General features: G+C 45.3%; 2 protein-coding genes across 3 annotated transcripts; one reads left to right on the top strand and one right to left on the bottom strand.

Moving 5' to 3' along the window:
- Positions 1-8526: 8526 nt before the first annotated feature.
- Positions 8527-17097, bottom strand: NPC2 (NPC intracellular cholesterol transporter 2). Its single transcript, XM_057733707.1, has 4 exons — positions 16753-17097; positions 13257-13364; positions 11322-11494; positions 8527-9372 (listed from the first exon to the last, which is right to left on the bottom strand). The coding sequence occupies exons 1-4, from the start codon at positions 16925-16927 to the stop codon at positions 9286-9288; spliced, it is 543 nt and encodes a 180-aa protein (XP_057589690.1). The 5' UTR covers positions 16928-17097; the 3' UTR covers positions 8527-9285.
- Positions 17098-17270: 173 nt separating this feature from the next.
- ISCA2 (iron-sulfur cluster assembly 2) lies at positions 17271-18887 on the top strand. 2 transcript variants are annotated; one of them, XM_057733158.1, is made up of 4 exons: positions 17271-17352; positions 17546-17651; positions 17792-17907; positions 18351-18887. In XM_057733158.1, exons 1-4 carry the CDS (start codon positions 17282-17284, stop codon positions 18523-18525), a joined length of 468 nt encoding a protein of 155 aa, XP_057589141.1. In that variant the 5' UTR covers positions 17271-17281; the 3' UTR covers positions 18526-18887. The 2 variants fall into 2 exon arrangements, with proteins under 2 accessions (XP_057589141.1, XP_057589142.1); XM_057733159.1 differs by having other exon boundaries at positions 17273-17352; positions 17549-17651.
- Positions 18888-20337: the final 1450 nt, after the last annotated feature.

Here is a 20337-nt window from a genome sequence, read left to right on the forward strand (position 1 = left end):
CAGCTCACTCGTAAGGACCCACCAGGTTTCCTCACACATCTACTCTACCAACTTCCTGCTTCCTACCACCTACCACTGAGAACATTGCTCTTCGTGGCTTTGCAATCTGGGTGGTTATCTTTGCCAAGATTCTATGGACTCTGATCCTGGAGATTCCCTGGGCCGGATTGTGGACACGTATTCGTTACTCATAGTTTCCAGGTGCTTTGTGTGTAAAACAGACACAGCCTTGACTTTAAAAAGCTCAGTTTCTCCTGGAGTCAAGGTAAACACAGAAAACAATGGAAACATGCAGAGAGCTAGAGACTACTTTCCTTATAGGCACTTTTCTGCTTGCAAGAGATCACTCTTGTTGCCTCTCCATTGTGTCCCCCACAGTTCCATCCTGGAAGAGCTTGGACACAACATTGCACGGAGCCTCTCTATTTAGCTCCTCTCCGGAGAGACACAGAAGTGGCCCCGGCTCTCTCTGGATGAGCGGGTCGGCAGAGCAATCTTGATAATAAATTCCAGTGAACAATTGACAGACCAGACTAAGAGTGAGTGGTTTGCATGGATTCAGTTCAACACTTCATGCACAACTACTGTTGTATTAGATCTTCGAGGGAGGGGTGAGCGGTACAAAAATGAACAAGAAAAATCTTGCCTCAAAAGAGCATGTTCTTCATGCATGTCTAATATTATTTGATTTATAAAACTGTAACCATATGGAATCCTTTGGAATATAGTACTTCGAGGTATTAATGCTTTTCAGACTCTTTCACTGAACTACCACTGAAGTCATAGCGTTCATGTCTTTAAAATCTTGTGAGTTTTTAATAATCGTATGAAATTTACATTCCGCTCTATATCAGTATGGGTTTTAATATAAAATGATCTTGTCCCCCCTTAATCCCACACTCCTCAAAGTCTAGTTATAACTGAAGCAGTAGGAAAGTGGGACACTTATCCTGTCTTTTGTACCCCAGCATATTAACTTACTCCTGAGGAGCGCAGGTACCCTATGAGATTCAGGGTAATAGCTCAATACCTACCTATTGATTCTCCCTCCTTCCCAACCCACCTCCTAGGTCTGACTTTGCCAGGGGGCTCCAGACTCGTCATTTTTCCTGCCTTGGCCCCCCACTCCTACAAGCCCGGGGCCTCCTAGTTCTGGGACAGGCTCATCTTCTTTGCGTGCCTCTCTTAGAGGAGGCTCCCTATTCAGTTCTGGTCCTTGTTTTTAGGTTTGGTGTTGTTTTTGATTTTGGACACACAGCCATTTAGGCCCAAGGCAAATAGTAGCAAAAAAGTCATGACTCATTCCATTAATTAATACTTTCAAAAAATATTTATTGGGCACTTGCTCCTCAGACTAACAGCTATGCTAGACACTGTGAATATGGTGATACGCAAAACAGAAATATTTTCTACCCTGATGACGGTTACAAGTTATTGGGAGAGATGACATTAATCAAATAATCCTATCAGCATGTAATTTTGAACTGTGCCAGGAAGGGAGGAAATAGGGGGCTCTGAGAATGTAGAGCAAAGTACGGACTTGATCTGACCTTGGGGAGCTGGTCGAGGAAGGCTTCCTTGAGGAAGAGAGATTTCAGCAGAAATGTGGAGGATGAGTAAGAGTTAACTGAATGAATGTTAACTAAGTTGGGGGCGCATCCCAGGCAGAGGGAACAGCATGTGTCATAGTCCCATGGCTGGGGGAGGGGAGCACAGCCAACTTGAGGAAATGAAAGGAGACCCGTGTGGCTGGAGCAAAGACAGGGAAAGGAGAAGTGGGTCAGATGGGGGCCAGAAGTCTAAAATCAAAACTGATCATTTTATCTGGAGATACATATGTATATACTGGGTACATAGGACATAACTAAATACGCTTACTTAGTTCCAGAGTAAAGAGAGGAGGAGGAACTTTAAGCGAAAACAAATTAACCAAGACCAGAAGTTCAGGAGAAGGTAAATGCACGACAACAAACATTCCAAAAAAAACAAAAACAAAACCAAACCCAGAAGACAAAGAGCAGGGACATGTTTGTTGAATGAAGGAAAGAAGAATAAGTGATGGATGAATAAAGATCCAGTACCGTATTAGACATCGCCATTTGCAGCCATGCTCCTAGCAGAAGCCTGACCTGGCTCCTGCCTCTTGCAGGCCAAATCGCCCTCAATGCTCTTTCCTCTGGATGCCATGGTGTTCTGTACCTGTGACTGTCATGGCATCGGCCCACTGTATTTCCGTGATGCTTTGCCGCTTGCCTCTACCACTAGACTCTGAGCTCCTGGAAGGCAGGGACCTTGCTCTACTCATTTTTCCATCTCCAGAGTCCAGCAGAGCGCCTGACACGCACTAGGTGCTCAGTAAGTGTTGGTTGAAGAAACGCGCAGTGTCCTGCTCATATAAATTCTGCAAGGGAGTGAGGATGACAGAAGTGAGCAGTTGCCTTAACCGCATATACCCTCAGGACTAACAGCAAACATTTCAGAAAAGCCAGCTGCCTTAGACATCTGTTTTATTTTTAAACTAACTCTTAGAGGGATCAAATCCAGGACTTTGTTTTTCTTGTGGGTTTTTCTGTGGATATGTCCAGTTCATCAAGTCAACAGGAACTAAGGAGGAAAATCCACAGGATGAATTGCCAGTCCTCACCATGAGCCTATGAAATTAATATTCTGAGTAGGAGTAGCCTTTGTATTTCCAAGCTACGTGTATGTACCCATTGTTTCCTTTTGTCCATACAACACCTCTGTGAAGTAAACTAAAAGAGGTTGATTTGTCCAAAGGTCCTGCAGCAAATTGGCCCTAGAGTCTTTTCTCTTACATCCATTCCTCTGCCTTACTCCCTACCCCAGCGCTTTCCTTTACCCACCTTGAAAGGGGATGGTTCTCAGCAGTCACTGTCCAGGAGATGTTCCGGATAGCTCTGTGGGCCTTGTTCCCGTCTCCGAGCAGAGCGCTGGCAAGCTCTGGAGGGGAGCCGAGGGGGTGCAGAGATTCAGGTACCAGAGAGGCGAGAGAGTTGGATGAGCCAGACCCACTTTCTCTCGTACTCTCAGAGGCAACCTGATACAACATGCAGCTACAGAGCCAGCGTTGTGACCCAGGCCGGGAGGCTGGGGGAACAGAACTGAAGACAGACAGCTGCCAGGAGGGGAGGGGGAACCATTTCCTCCTGAGCTCAAGGCCAGGGAGCCTGCAGGCTGGAGACAAGCTAGTGTTGTCAATGAGCCCTGGACACAGATGCCAGTGGCTTCTGTAAGGTGGGAGCCTGAGTCCTGCTCTCTAGAGCTACCCACCCGGGATAGGGCACTATCAGACCCTTCTTCCAGAGAATGAAACCAAATCAACTGTTACTCTCCAGCCATTTGGAGACCAAGGCTACTGTAGGGTTAAATGGTCAGCTGCAAAACCGAAAGAATCATGACATTTTTTTCCCTGCATTAAAAAAATTTGCTAAATGGGAACTTCCTGGCAGTCCAGTGGTTTGGACTTGGTGCTTTTACTGCAGTGACCTGGGTTCAGTCCCTGATCGGGGAACTAAGATCCCACAAGCTGCATGGCACACTAAATAAATAAATAAATAAGTAAATAAAATAAACATAAACATAAACATTTTTTTAAAAATCGCTAAATAATTGCTGAGTGCTAAGTTTTAGGCATTTACTTAAAGAGGAAAGGACAATCTCTATTCGCAAGATGTTTACAGTCTAGCAGGAAGGTAAGCTGACACAAAAAATTACACGTGAAAAAGAATGTGTTTAAGTGTCATAAAGAGAGGATCAGAATCTGCCTTCATGAAGCCGAACCACAGGGGGCCATCAGGAGGCCACCGGTCTTGCATGGCACCTGAATTGAAGTCTGGAAGACAAATCCACGGCAAATGCCTGCGATTCTAGGCCACTGAGCAGTTTCCATGGATGCAACCTTCTTTTCTTATCTAGGAGGATAATAATAATCAGGTAGTTATACGAGTCAGGCACGGCGCTGTGTGCTTTGCATACGCCACCTCGGGTCATCCTGAGAACCACCCCCAGGTGGACACTCTTATCTTCCTATTTTACAGCTGAGGACATTGAGGCCTCAAGCGTACGTTAAATAACTCATCCAAAGGCAGTCAGCTGGGAAAAGAGTTGGAGCTGGGATAGAAACCCAGTACGTATTTAAAACTTTAACCAGCACAGAAATCTATAAACAACTACTGTGTTCGAAAAGTGAAAACCCCCCCCAACAGATCCTGGGGAAACGCTCGGTGGTCCTGTGGAGCAGTTCAGATTGCGGTGGCATCTCTCTCTGGTGCAGGCTCCTCTGGTGCTAAAGTTCCCCAGGAGGGGCCGAGGCAGGAGAAGGCAAGATGAGGAGCGATCAAGACCACAGGTCTCAGAACTCAGGAGAATCCAGGGACAGTCCCCTGGGCCAAACCTATCTGAGGTGGTCTCTAAATCAAATATCTTGGCCTTAGTCTCTGTCCTAAGCCCCTCTGGACTCCAGGAAGTGTCCTCCCTCTCACAACTGTGACCAGTCTGCATCCGCGTGCCCATGGCGCTTGAACGTCCCTTCAGTGTCTCAGTGAACCATAAGCAGTCAATTCTGACAGAGACATGAGAGATTATCCTGCCCAATCCCTTCCATTTTTATATGACACACTGACAGTAATTAATGGCAGAGCCACCAGGATGTTTTGTCTTTGTTTCAGTAAAAGGTCAGCTTACCACTTAAACACTGATGTAAGCTATTTCCCTTGATGGCAAAATCCAGAAAAGAATCTCATGACTGTTGTGCACATCCACTGAGAATCTCTGTGAAACCCCATTTTTAATATTTTGCTCCACCTGCAGTACCCCTTTCGTGGTAGACGCCTGTGGGTGGGTAGGGGAGTAGAGAGCAGAATGATACATTTCTCTAACGCTGAGAACAGAAGCCCTTCTGCTTCCTCACCCGGAATCCCAGGCATCTCTGCCATGTTCAAGGCCAGCAGCCATCCATCTTGTCTGCCAGGCTCCTTATCGGCTTGACCCACTGGCAGGCGGAACTAAGCTCACCCTTTCACCTGCTGGCTGCATACCTGGCACACGTGATGTGCGGAGAACAGCCCGCCAGGCAGAGAGGAGCCGAGACCTTTCCTCTCAGAGCCGCAGCAGATGGGGGGAGCAGTGCTGAAAGGCTAGGTCCGCCCCAGGGTCTCATGCCTCTACTCTCCGTTTGGGACAGCAAACACCTGCACTCTCTGGCCCATGGGGCAAGGAGCAGAGAACAGGCGGGGAATACCTGCAGCAAGTGGGAGACGCCACTGCTCCTCTTCCACCCTGGTCACAGGGAGCTAGCCATGCACGCTCACTACTTCGCTCACCTCCTCCGAGGACCCTCAAGCCACCTCTGCAGCCCATCTCCTGGACTCCACCCTCCACCCTCTCCTCCACTCCTTTTTACGAACCAAACCCCTGGTTTGGAGAGCATGGTAGGTTCCCATAGCAATGGGCCGCTTAGCTGTTTCTATGGCAACCAACACCCAGACCATTTAGTTGCGAGTCAACTGACAGCTGTAAGTGAATAGGATTCAGTTTAGAATCAGAGGGATAGGCCAGGGGATGCTCTTCATAGAAGAAAACACAACCACCCAAAATGACTCAACTCTTCTAAAGATGTTTTTAGGCAACATCTGTGGAGATCCAGTGCCACTTTCTACCGCAGGTCACACAAGACAGCCTCTCCCATTCCCAACACACACAGACACACACACACACACACACACACACACACACACCCTCCTCAACCGAGTACCTCAGGCCTTTAAATCCCCCAAGTTCTATTCCCTATTCCGTCTCCTTGGAAAACACTTGTTCAAGGTAACTGTCACCTTGATGACATTTTTCACACATAACCCCTTCCTCTGTATCAATGCTCTTCTTATGTACCATGACCCTGTCCTCACACCAACCCAGTCCTTTAAGCAATATTTCCTTTTGGAGTATCTGATGTGAATGGCCAATCCCAGATCACCTTCCCTTAGCCCGGACCTCACCTATGTCAAGCCACTTTCCTATGTCTGTGGGTGTTCTTAGAGAACAGATTGTTTTGTCAACTGCATAGTTAAGATCAATCTGTTTCTTTTAAAAAGTCAACTAAAATTTCAAAACCAAACATAGGGCATTAGAAATTACACCATGCTTATTGCTTTTCATTAGCCTGAAGATGTGACTAAATGCCCGGCCTCCCAGCTAATACTCTCCCACACTGGGGATACTAGGTATTGGATTCCCTTTACTCTGTAAGCAGGGGTCCCCATCATGTTTTGTTTTTTTTTTTATAAATTTATTTATTTGTTTTATTGGTTGTATTGGGTCTTTTCTGCTGTGCGGGCTTTCTTTTTAGGTGTGGTGAGTGGGGGCTACTCTTCCTTGTGGTGCGCGGGCTCCCCATTGCCTTGGCTTCTTTTGTTGCGGAGCACAGGCTCTAGGCGCATGGGCTTCAGTAGTTGCAGCACATGGGCTCAATAGTTGTGGCTCACGAGCTCTAAACCGCAGGCTCAATAGTTGTGGTGCATGGGCTTAGTTGCTCCGCGGCATGTGGGATCTTCCTGGAGCAGGGATGGAACCCGTGTCCCCTGCATTGGCAGGCAGATTCTCAACCACTGCGCAGCCTAGGAAGCCCCCCATCATGTTTTTTTAACCATTGGGTCTGGGGTTTCTCTACCCTGGAATTCATGCACGAGAGGAGCTGTCTAAGCCTCTGTGACTTGCTCAGTGGACTCGAAAAGTGTGAGAATGTCACTGGAAAGAGCATGACCTTTTTGATTGGGGCGCCTGCGAATCCTCTGTACAGAAGACGACCTTTCAAACTAATCCCCCCACGGGAGTCCTACCCGGCTCACTGCTGCCGGCTCCATGTAGCCTCACAATGGCAGGTAAACAGTTCTAAGCTGTCGTGTGACCCCTCTGCTCTGACCCAAGGATATACACTAGTGGAACTGCTTTTCTTTTGTCTTCTTTCGACACATGAGAGCAGGAGTGTAATATGCAGCGCAGGCACTTGTTAGCCTCAAAGGAGCTCAGTGACATGAGAGTCTTCTGGGATTAGGGAAGCGCAGACACAGATGAGAACAGCGTTTCCAGGCACATGAGAAAGTTCCTATGCACGGAGGATTGCCTCATTTTTAAAAAAAATATTTATTTGGTTGCGCCAGGTCTTAGTTGAGGCTATCGGGGTCCTTATTTGCGGCTCACCAGCTCTTTAGCTGCAGCACACAGGCTCATTAGTTGTGGCATGTACATGCGACCCAGTTCCCTGACAGGGATCAAACCTGGGCCCCCTGCACGGGGAGCGTGGAGTCTTATCCACTGCACCACCAGAGAAGTCCCAGGATTGCTTCATTTTTGAGGTGATGTATCATCACACATCAGGTTGAACCTTCTGATTTTCCTATACCTAGATGAGGGACAGTGTCTGTCTCTTGGAATAACAGCTGACTGTTTACTGATTGTGTGCTATGTGCCAGGGGTCATTCTAAGTGCTTTACATGCATCATCTCATTTAATCCTCACAGCTCTACTGTTATTATCGCTAGTTAACAGATAAGGAAGCTGAAGCACAGAAAGCTTAAGGGATTTAAAGATCATCCTGGTTATCCTACTGATGGTGAAGCCAGGATCCAACCATGGGCAGTTTGAAGCCAGAAACCACAGGAGTTAACTACCTTTGGAATCCATATAAGCCAGATATACCCAGGGTCCAGCACGGGGAGACAGAGTGGGCTGTCCCTCCAGACACAATGTGATAGGATACACAAAATATCTTAGCTAGAGTACAGTGGTCGAATGGCTCCAGGAATTAGCTAGGAAATCTTGGCCATGGATAACTTTATTCCCAATCTATGGCTGTCCCCTGGTGGTTTTCCTGGGAAACTCACAAGCCAAAGAAATTCAAGAAATCTAGTGCAATTAGCAAGATGAAGAGAACTAGACCAAATGACTTATTTGCTGCATAAGCACCCCAACCTAAAAAAGATGACCTTCCAATGTCCACGTTATCCAACTCCTTTGTGAATAGGGTTGTAATCCCTGTGATGGCTAAAAGCTGATTGATAGTATGTTGATTCAGAACAGCAGAATATATACCCCATGATTATACTTGTACTTCAAGAGCAGAACACTCCAAGATTTAAATAATTCAGCCATTACTTGCTGCAACTTCACATTTCACCTTTAAGTTTCTGGGCTTTCTTCATGGCAGAAGGTTCCCAAAGATTGCTATGCTTATGCCAACTGGTAACTTCTTACTTTCTGCCCCAGCCCCAAATTCAGTTCCCTTGACCTTGGTGATGTTTGCTTTCACTGTTTCTTTCAAGCACGCTTGGTGGTATGACTATGCAAAGTGGTGCAAACAAGGTCACTCTGTGTAAGAGAAGTGAGGCCAAACTGTGCGAAAGGGAGAAATGGCAGTTTCTGAAAGTCACGTCTTTACTCATGTCCCAGGACTGCACTCTGGGACCATGGGAACATACTGTGTGAAAGAAGCAGGTGTCCACAGCCCAAACGCAGAAGAAGAGATTGCCGAGTTTTTATTTTTTCAAAGGGACATTTCCCAGTGCATAAAGAGGCCACAAGTTAGTCTCATTAAAAAAAAAAAAAAATCAAACATCTGCTAATCAAATGATGCATTTAATAAAACCACCTAAGACAGAAAAAGAGACACGAGCTGACGGCAGAGAATTTCTGTCGTAGAACACCTCCCCTCCACTGCCATGCTGGACACCACCATAGAGCAAGTCATGGCTGGTGAAGCAGTGGGGGTAGAGGTGAGGAATCTCATTGGCCAGATGCACTGAACTCAATGAGGCATGTGGAGATGAGGAACATGCAGATATAATATCCAAGCTAGATGGTTGTAGTTTGGAATCTTTCCTTTGCTGCAAGGGGCGCTAACCCTAGGGCAGGTTATCCAATATCCCCCAAGCAGCCTCCTTTGGATCCTGTCTGGTTAGACCCTCTTTATTCCAAAAGCAAAAAACAAAACAAAACAAATCCAAAAACCCCCTGAAGACAATTAAATCAATCCCTACAGTCTCACTTTCTCTTCTTCCTTGCAACCCTTTTACAAAGGCTAATACAAGGGTAACAGTTCTGGGCTCTCAGGAAGTAGGGTCTTGGATGCTTTCGGAGGTTGAGAGGCATAAAACGGCAGTCTAGAAATTCCTTTCACCTTATGGCACTGATTTAGTTTAGACTTGATTTCTCCTCCCCTCCCTCCACCCATGCTCTCACACCCCCAGATGGACATATTGGCATCGAGTAGCTCTAGCCTGCAATCTGTACTGGGATTTGCCAGCAGAAGAGACGTTGGTCTTTGTCATCCTTAAGTTCCCACTCCACCACCAGTTTTATCTGGAGAAAGAGAAAAAGAATTGGGAAAAAATGAAACTAGGACCTCACCTCAATCCAGAATGGGTTTAATTATGAATCCTAGATGTAAATTGTAACATATTGCCTAATTCCTCATACGTCTTCTTAAATCATGCCATCACGAAGGCTGCTTGGGATGTGGGCACAGCCTGTGTCCTTAAGCTTAGAAGGGCAAACCAAGTTACACCCAGGATTTGGTGTTAGTAGCACCACATCCTATAGTCTAGTTAGCTTCTCAAATACAATTTCTAAAGCATTCTTTTCCCTCTTAGATCAATGGTATATAAATGAAGCCATCTAGGAAAAATAATTTTACATTTAAACAATATCACACGCATTGTCACAACCTGATTCAGCTTTTTCCAACTTCAATTATGAAGAGCGAGGAGTAAAAAGTTAGATTCCTAGGTCTCAGGAAACTTACTTGTTAGCTGGAAAAGGAAATGTCAAAGCACAAAGGATGTCCAAAGAAGTTTAGGGTTGTATGAATCCTTTCAGGGACAATGAACTTTGTGGTAATATAGTTTTGATTGATACCCTTAAACTGTTTTTTTTGTTGTTGTTGTTAATATACCCCCTTAGAGATCTCTGCCTTGACTTGTTACACTCATACTATGAGTGTCTCTTATAATTCTTAATAAATCACTGACACTTTGCCAGTCCTTTCTTAAGCTTACTTGCTTTTAGTTACAACCTCTCTTTTGTACTCAAAATATTTCTTCAGAAAGCAATATTTGAATAACAGTCACACCCAGCTTCTCGAAACTTGTTTGATAAGTTTTTTGAGACTAGTACGCGTTAACTACTGTCTCACTTAGTGCACACATTAACATAGTTTAATCTGGTTTTCAAATGAGATGTCACTTAAGCTGTGCGGCATGGCAAAACAGACACAAAAGCAGAGAACAAATGAAATGTCACTTAACAATAACTACCATATATTAAGTGCCTACTTAATGTGTGGTATCTGACCCTAACCAGACACTCTGTTTAAGTTATGGAGGCTCAGATATGCCCACAGTTCCATGGCTGCTCTGCAAATTAATCTACAAACCTGTTGCTGATCTTTAGGGTCTCTGATAGCTCTTAAGCATAGATTCCCTATATTTGAGTATCTTTTTAGAATGTTCTTTAATTACTCGCTGTTTCCAGGAAATAAATGTCCAGATTGCTCCTGGTTCTACTTGATCTCCTTTTAAGAAATGCAGCTCTTTTTCTTCATGGAAAAAAATAATCCCTTTACTTCCTCCATTCTTATCAAGATTCCTTAACACAGGCTCATTCCAGCAGGCTCTATCTCACAAGCGTTTGGTAGAAAAAGAAGTAGGTATAGCAGGGCGAGTCACAGGTGAAGGTGGGGGGAGGCGGGGTGGAAGAGAGAAAGCAGAGATGAAAAAGCTACCACTCTGCTATGGCCCTAACAGACTACTGCTTTCTTGTTAAGAGATTAATGGAGAAACCAGGTTTTTCTGATGACAATGCTATGACTACTTGAAATCTTGAATTATTTGATACCTAGCTAATATCTTGTAACATTGCACAGGTTTTGGAATCACAAGACCTGGCTCTAAATCTAGGCTGTAATTCTTGGCAGAATGGACTCTGTTCATATTGCATAGCATTGGAGGCTAAAATCTCTTCATCTGTAAAATGGGGATAATAACACCTCCATGTAGGTGGTCACAAGAATCCAGTGAAATACTGTATATAAAAAGGGCATCGGTAGGCCCAGGCTAACCATTAGGCAAAAGACAAAGAACAAAGGGACACAGTGAAAACTCTCTGCCCCATCTCACGACTCCTACACTCCTTTCTCCCAGGCGTCTGATTCTTCCTCGTAGAGAAGGATTCCTATTCTAATCTTTTCTTCCTGCCCCCTCTCCTCAGATTTCCAATCCAGTCACAGGACCTTCGACTGCAATGTCACTTACAGATGGGTATTCACTCTTCACGGGCAGTTTATTTAGGTAGCTGTAGGTCTTGTCTTTTTCGATGGGGCAGCTGATTCCACTCTTACAACCATCAGGCTCAGGAATGGGAAAGGGAATTGAGACACCCATCACGATGCCATGCACCACGGCTTTGCTACCTTGAGACTGAGTATCTAAGAGAAAAAAAAAGAGAATCAGACAGTGAAGGAAACAGCCTGTTTCCAAACTCTAAATAAAAAAGTCAGACATATTCTCAAGCAACGGCATTGCTGTGATAGCAAATCAAAGTCTGTAGCTCTTAATTCCTAGGGTCCATTTCTCTCTGCAGTTATACTTACTACCTCCATGAATGCCATACAGCAAGCATTCACTCTGAAACTTGAAAAATTACTGAATTATACAAAAATAAAAATTTTTTAAAAAGCAATCAGTGGGGGCTGTTTTCTTTGCTCTTAACCCCACTCTGCTCTTCACTGCCTTTCATGGTTTCTCAGGAGAATCAGAGCTACCTGAATAAATAACCTTATTGAACAAGCTAACTGATTTTTTTTTTTTCATTTTTATTTATTTATTTATTTTTTGGCACACGGGCTTAGTTGCTCTGCGGCATGTGGGATCTTCCTGGAGCTGGGATCGAACCCGTGACCTCTGCATTGGCAGGCAGATTCCCAACCACTGCGTCACCTAGGAAGCCCCAAGCTAACTGATTTTTGGCAGTAAACTTTGTTTCCTATTTACATCAGATTCTGTCAAAGTGTATTGCGTTTATCTTAAAGAGTTTGGGGAAACTGATCTCTGAATTCTCAAATACCCCGTCCAAAGGATTTCAATAGAAATTAAAAATAAAATGGAGAGACAATATGGAAAGAGAGAGTAGGATTCGCTGTAGAAACGCCACAGGCTGTAACAGTAGTGAAAGCGGTAACCCTTTAGAAACTGGGTAAGAGAAAGAGGTACAGTTGTTGCTAACCTCTACCCTCCGTATCACAAGATGGGCAGGAGGAATAAATATAATACAATTAGGGCGCCAGAATTATGAGCCATTAGGTTCTTCTGGAGATCCAGAGTACTGGCTCTGTTTCTGTCTGGGTTGGGAATTACTTTTGTTTAGAAGGTCCTTTTTTGGTTTGGAACAATAGACGGGACAGGGTACTGTCCAAGAGAGATAACTCTCTGACTTAGAGCTGTCTTTAGGCTTATGAACAAGAGATGATAGGAACTTTGAGATTTCTAATTAATCTGTCTAGTCTAGTTCCATAGGATAGACAATATGAGGGAAAGACTCAACATAGACACCCTTTCTAGAAACAGAGATTTTACATTTGTCTAGATTCCTGGGAATCTGAAGGAGATGAATGTGGGACCAGAAAGAAACAAGTTCCAATAACATTTCTTCAAGTTGAAGAAGAAAGCTCAGACTTCTTGATTGTTTCTTGGGTCACCAGTTGAGTTCCCCAAACCTAACAGAGGCTAAATATTAATTGTTCCAATATTTTCGGACAGAATAGAGACTTAATAGCTGGAAGATATATTGCTTGAAATAACATTTTGGAGGCATTCCAGAGTCTACAGAGTTGGGGTTTGTACTAACACTCTGCAGTCTGTAGCTAAACAGAGTTGACATTCCCAAGAAATCTGCTGTGCAATATGGACCAAAATAGGGCATAGAGAAGCCAAGCTGTCTTCTCTGACCTGTGAACACGTGGAAATCCCCCTTTGCTCAAACGGAGCATGGCAACGATGGACTCTGAGAAACAGGCATATGGGAACCCAGTATGAGAAGGGTGTGTGAGAGCATAGCTTTGCCCATTGAGAGGGAGGTCACAGAAATCCTGACTGCAATTCCCCTCCCTCACATTCCCACGCTCATGCCAATACTTGAGATTGATGTTATGCTTTAAGATGAATGTGAAGGTAAGAGACACTTTTACTCACTACTGGTGAACGTGACATTGACACTGTAAGACTGTCCTTTGTGCAGCTGGCAGGGCTGGGTGGAACATGGGTTCACATTTACTTCCTTTATAACTCCGACCCCAGAACCTGCAAGAGAAGAAAAATTTATTGCAATGGGAGAGAAAACAAACCACCTAAGCTGTCTCCTACCTAATGGGAAGGCGCTCTGCCTTCCCAATGAGCATGAGCCCTTTCTCCTCCGACCATCAGTGGTCTCCAGGAAACTGTTCATATTTGAAGGTGAAAGGGAATTAAGGAAATTTCTCAGTATACATAGCCAGCTCCCCTGCTCTATATCCTGGGAGGGCTACACCAGGGAAAATCATCCCCACCCTTCCTTCCACCCTGACACAGGATTTTAAAGCAGCACACACGGCATAAGTGACGGCTCAAGTCGCATGGCTACTGTTTCCATTTGGAATCTTGAGACTGGCTGCTCCCTAACCGCCCTTCCCTACACCCTTTCAATCCTGTCCTGGTAGCTCTCCAAATCAGTGGTCTCTGAGCTTTGTATACCCCTATCGATGAGGACAATTTTAAGCACGCATCTGTAATACACAGTTATACACTCTACTCTGGAACCTGTGTTCTTCAAAATAAGTGTCTTTGAGGCAGGGTATGTGTGTGTGTGTGTGTGTGTGTGTGTGTGTTTTTTCCCAGTCTAAATAAGGACAAAAATATCCTGGCCAAAAAGGGTTAAGTACAAAACTTTAAGAATCTCCTTACTTCATTCAGGCCCCTGAAACCAGACAGCAGAATGGGAGAGAATGCAAGTAAACAACCGGGTAAGCTTCAGCTGCACCACTCATATACCATTGCTGAGAGCTAGACTCTGGGATCCAACATCTGGCTTTGAAACCTCACTGGCTCCATTACTTACTGTGGAACCTGAAGGTGAGATACTTAGCCTCTCTGGGGCTAATAATAGTACCTACCTCCTAGGGTAGGTGAGCTAATACACATATAGCTCTTACATAAGTGCTTGGAACATAGCAATGCTATACAGAGATTCTCTATTACTATTAACATATAGGGATTTAGTCCACGAATTCAATCTAGAGTAGCTGCTCCTGGATGGGTTAGCAAGTTTCCCTTTGACACAAAAGGTGAGCCTCTCACCTCAAATTTACTTTGTGGGTAGAAATTATGGATCTAGACAATAGATTGGACTCTGTCTCAAAAGTGCAACACATGAAGACAGAAAGGAAATGGCAGGTTGAGAGCACACTATCTGCCTGCTCTTGGGTGGAACAGTTTCATCGCGTTGACCAACACTGCTCCAGCTAGGTCTGTAAACCGTACTTTGCAGTCCCCTATCCTCAACTTGCTTCTCCATCGTGGCAAAGTTCTCCAGCAATAAATACAAGATTCTCTTCTCTAAGCACTCTCTTCCACTTGGTCCTATCTTCTACGGCCAGGAAAAAAATATCCGGAGCTTTAGTCAACAACTTATTGAAAATCAGTGCTTATGCTGAAGCTTTCAACTTCTAGTTTCTTTCAAGGCTGGGTCACATGATCTAGTAGGAACTGAGTAGAGGGTAGTACTTGTAGCTGTTTCATCCAGTTTTTTTTTGCCAACAAGAGGTTCCTGGATTTCGAGTGTCAACAGAGCAAACTTCTCAGTCCTAACCTGCCAAAACTGCAAAACTAGTTTGCTTGGCCCCATTTCTTACTTGAGGAAATACCACTTCAGGGGAAAGGGGGCACAGAGTGAGACTCAAAAAACCTTTTGATGTGGGCACTGAAGTTTTTATACTGTATTTCCCAATTCAAAAGTAAACTGAAAGGCTGTAACTGAAACTCTCCTTCCTTTAAGAAGTTCTTGCCATAGGTGTACACCTGTTTTTTTTTCACATGAGCAGAACAATGTCAGGATTTAGGTTCCTTAGTTTGGGGGGTGGGGGTGGGGGTGTTCCTTAATTTAAAAAAATTTTTTGACTGTGCTGTGTGGCTTGCCAGACTTTAGTTTTCTGACCAGGGATGGTACCTGTGCCCTCTGCAGTGGAAGTGCAGAGTCCTAACCACTGGACTGCCAGGGAAGCCCCCCTCCCCCTTTTTTTTTTTTTTTTTTTTTTTTTTTTTTAGGCGCACGGGCTTAGTTGCTCCATGGCATGTGGAATCTTCCCAGGGCAGGGCTCAAACCCGTGTCCCCTGCATTGGCAGGCAGATTCTTTACCACTGCGCCACCTAGGAAGTCCCCCCCTCCCCCTTTTTTAATGTTAATGTTGAAACCCAGAGTGACTCACAAACACCCGACTAGTTTCCTACTGCTCACTAGCTGTAAGAACTTGGGCAAGTTATTTTATGTGCCTGTTTCCTCATCTGTAAAACAGATTGTGAGAGTTGAATGAATGAATAAAGTTAACAGTGTCTTCATCCAAATGTTGGCCACTAAGTTTAATGGAGGGAAAAGCAGTAATTTGAGGTGATAATAGCATCTTTCAAATGCCAGACTCTTAGTTCAGTGGAACAGCATCTGTTAAGTATTCACAGGCCAGCAATTTTTATCCCTTAATCACTCATGTCTCCTAGCCCCCAACTTTGCTTTTGCTTCAATATGAATTTTGGAGATACAGTGGAAAGGGTACTTATTCCCTCATTTACTTTTCCAACAAATATTTATTGAGCAGTTACTATTACCTGGGCACTGGATATAAAGGAGAAAATTTACTCTGGTTGCCATTCTGCTGTGTGACTGCGTAAGTAACCGAACATCTCTGGAATTCAAGGACTGACTGTAAGATCTTCAAGTTTCCTTCCGGTTCACAAATTTTATAAAATCAGTTTATGCCTCTTTCGTTTCTCATTACACCTCTTCACTTCAGAAAAGTTCTGCTCAATTTGAGAGCCTTAACAGAGGCACTCACAATTTCTAACCCCTGTTGTGGTTTCTCAACAAAGATTCCGACCGCAGCTGCACGAGAGGGTTATGCATCACAAGTTGTGACCAGAAACATGAGTTTTATAAAAAGGAGGGGAAAACTGTTAAGAACCACAAAATTCCATAGCCCAAAGGAAGCCCTAATGGAATAACTCATGAAAAGAAGGATTGATTTTTGACTTGTCAGCAAGAGAAATTTTAAAGAAAAGCAAAAGGAGTGGGGAGGGAGAGGTCATCCGAGACACGAGGCATAAAGTTTTGAGCCTCACCCCTTACGTCCCACGCTGCATATGCACCTTCGGTTGCTTGCCCTACAAACTTTAGGAAACTTCAGCAAAAGGCCCACCTCCAGGAATGTGCTGGGACCCCAAACACGCGTTCCAAGGGAAGAGAAAAGTTGTGAGTGGTCGGGTTTCATCCAGGCTAGCACCCTGTCCCCTACCCAAACCCACTCCGGCCCACTCCACGAGGGGTCCGAGGCTGAGCCTGGCCGCCCGCGGGATCCGCCCAACCTAGCCCGGAGGTCTTAGCACCGGGTTCTGTCAGGGGGCTCCGCAGAGGGCGCGGGAACCTCAGGCTGGCCCCGGGGCTCACCGCAGTCCTTGAAATGCACTGGCTCGGCGAGGGCGGAGGCGCTGAGTGCCAGGAACAGGAACGCGGCGGCCAAGAAATGCATCGTTGATAAGGGTCCAAACTCAAGGAAGGAAGAACCAGCTGCGGCGGTCACAAGATAAACCTTCAGGGGCGGGCGGGGGAGGAGCCCAGTCATGCGACCGGTCACCAGCAAGCCGTGCCGAGGCCTGCCTGCGCCCCGCCCCCGGCTCCAGGGAGCCAGACACGGGGTCCCAGACACTCGCAAACTCCGCCCATCCGGTCCGCTCGGGAGGCAGTGCAGGCCGGATCCATCTCCATCCCGCCTGGCTCCTCTCTCCAGCGCTCCGCCTGGGCTTTGTGGGTGCGTCCCCGCTTCCGCAACGGGAACACTGCTAGCCAATCATATCCCTCCTCCTCCCGCACCACCCAATAGGTGTGGCTCAGAGGCGGGGTCTCTGTGGATCTCGCCTCCCGAGGCCCAGGCGCGGAAGGGGATTGGGGCAACGGGAGGGGCGGAGCTTCGAAGAAAATGGCGGCCGTCCGAAGGTTATCCCTAACCGCTGCGGTCCTGCGGGCGGCCACTCCCTGGCAAGGGGGCAGGTACCAAGCTTAGAAAAGCACCCGGGAAAGGTGTTCGGTTCTCTGCCTCCAGGATTAAGGGGAAACTAAGGCTCGCGGGGGAGGTGAAGGTTCGGCTGTCCAGGTGGAGGGCTTCAGGCTTGGCGTAAGGTTGTCCAGGTGGAGGGCGCCAGGTGCCTCTCTGCTCCCAGGCTCACCCTCCTCCCTTGCGCAGCAGGCTTCTCGCGGCCTCCCGTGTACCTCGGGCGCTTAGGGAAGTGTCGTCCACCAGCCCCGAAGCTGGCGAAGGGCAGATCCACCTCACCGACAGCTGCGTCCAGGTAAAAGGCCGGACGCGGGGCAGCGGTGGAGGGCGAGGGCCTCCGGGCGTGGTGGGACCTCCTCTTGGCCCACCTCTCTCTCTCTCGCCTTGCCTGGCATTCTTGACCACCCCCCACCCCGCCTCTTTCCTGCATTTCAGAGGCTTCTGGAAATCACCGAAGGATCAGAGTTCCTCAGGCTGGAGGTGGAGGGAGGTGGATGCTCCGGATTCCAATACAAATTTTCACTGGATACAGTTATCAACCCCGACGACAGGCAAGCAGAAAGGGGTGGGTCCCCAGAGGATGTGCAGAGGGATAAAAGTGTCTCCAGTTGAAGGTGCACTTTTATATCACGTTTAAAGCGTTTGCTAAGGATAGCTAACACCACCCTTCTCACACAGTGGGGGTACAATAAAGATTTGTTGACTCAATTCAAAATGACTAAGTCATAGGAGGAAAACTGGCCTGTCGAGGTGCATAGGGTAGTTGGTAGAGAGGCTGGACTAGAAAGTTTCCAGGCCTAAATCTCTAAACGTTTCCTAGTATTCATTCCATTGAATCTTTTTGCCTCAAAGAAAATCAGCACCTGTTAGAGGTAATGAGGGACGCTTCCTCTGTATTTCAGAAAACAGAGGATGTGCACCTCTGGGCTCAGAGGATGTTATTTATGTTTTGGGTGTTTATGGTATTCATTGATGCCTTCCTCCTGTCTTTTAGGATATTTGAACAGGGTGGGGCAAGAGTGGTGGTTGACTCTGATAGCTTGGCCTTCGTGAAAGGGGCCCATGTGGACTTCAGCCAAGAACTGATCCGAAGCTCATTTCAAGTGTTGAACAATCCTCAAGCACAGCAAGGCTGCTCCTGTGGGTCATCCTTCTCTGTGAAACTTTGATGTGATGACAGATGACCCAGAGATTGCTGTCATCTGTACCAATTCAAGGAACCTGGGATTAGAAGAATTCTAATCCTTCCAATCATGTCCCTCTCTCACTTTGATTTCCCACAATTTAGGAATGCTGTGTTCTGCCACTATTTATTTTCAGAATGTGAAGCTTTTACCCTTGAGTTAGTTTCTCCCACACAGGCTTGTAAGGCCAAGCCTGTAGGTGCTGTTAGCTAAGATTTAGTAACTGGTTGAAACCAGTATCATCTGTGGAGCCTCCAGGGTTCCAGAATTTGGAGTTACTTCTCTGGCCTTCAAAGATGCTTGTACATATGTGTATAGCTATGTATAAAAGCTTCATTTTAAAGAAAGTCCTTAATTACTTATGTTGTGGATAAGGGTCACAGATTGGGTAGCTTGAAACACTGGTTACTAGGCCAGAGAGGATGAGAAGGGCAAATTAAATGTTATCTTTTCATCTCACCCTTCCTGAATGTGCTAGTTGACTTACCCTTATTTTCTGTGCAGCCCATTCTCCAGTTTCCATTTGTCACAGCAAATACATTTTCCTCTCATACTCGAATCTGCTAGATTCACAAAACCAGTAGCCCATCACGCAGAAAACTTGGACCTAAACCTCACTAATACTTGAGTCGTTTGAAAAATAGCCTCCATATTCCACATTCCCACAGACATTTCAAGATTCTTTGATCATTTAGTGACTGAATCTTTTCAGAATATGTTGCTTCACTTACCTTATGGTGTAAAATGGTCTTATTGCATAGCAGGAAGTGATCCCTTTGTTGATATAGGTAATAGATACTTGGGAATTTTTTTTTTTTAAGTTTGGGCTACCAGATAAAATGCAGGATGCCCATTTAAATTTGAATTCCAGATAAATAGCAAATAATTTTTAGCGTGCGTCTAAGTGAATACTAAAAATTATTTGTTGTTTATCTGAAATTCAAATTTAATTGGCTGTCCTATATTTTTATTTGTTAAACTTGGTAACCTTACTTCAGAGTCACTGAAAAAAGAGCTTTTAGCCACAAAATCCAATGAATTTTAAAGTACTTGTTTGGGTATAGCACTTAAATAGGCTAAGGAGCTAGAAATAATTGTGGTGTGTGTGACGGTGCTGGGGCAGCCAGAACTGCGTGGACAGACAACTAAAAAAAGATAAAAGCACCACCACCACAACAAATGATTAATGAATGCTAATGTTGGGGAAACCACAACCACGTTGATTCTGTAAGGATTATTGGTTAAACCCATCTTTTCCTCGAGAGCCTGAAAGTTCATGTCATCACATCTTTCATTTTTGGACTGGATTGAAGCTTTTCTAGACTGGATTGGAATTAAGGTCATTCAATAAAAGAATTTACCATTAGAAAAACAGAAATACAGAATTTAGAGACAAAGTATCTGAGACAGAAACTTAGATACTTACATTTTCAATATGAGAAAACCTTAGCACAAGCATAATAGCTTTAGTTGTTCAACAGACAAATTTCAATTGTCAGGCAGGAACAGGGTCTCTTTGATTGACTGTGTAAATACCTCCTATTAATGGAATAATTGGAATTTTGTGTTTAGAAAGGGTGGGTTTGGGAGGAATCACCTTACTTTATCATGGTTTGTACACTCACATCACATGTGTGCAGTGTGTACAAAGACGAAAGAAGGGGACACTCAGAAACCTGAGCATTTTTTTTTAAAGCAGATTTCCATGGAAGGAGGCAGAAAGCAGCATACCCAGGAAAAGTCTATGTAACTTTACTAAGCCATTGAAAGTTGCTGCCAATACCTCAGCCTAATAAG

This window comes from Hippopotamus amphibius, chromosome 4 (genome assembly GCF_030028045.1).
Source record: "Hippopotamus amphibius kiboko isolate mHipAmp2 chromosome 4, mHipAmp2.hap2, whole genome shotgun sequence".
Taxonomy (NCBI): domain Eukaryota; kingdom Metazoa; phylum Chordata; class Mammalia; order Artiodactyla; family Hippopotamidae; genus Hippopotamus; species Hippopotamus amphibius.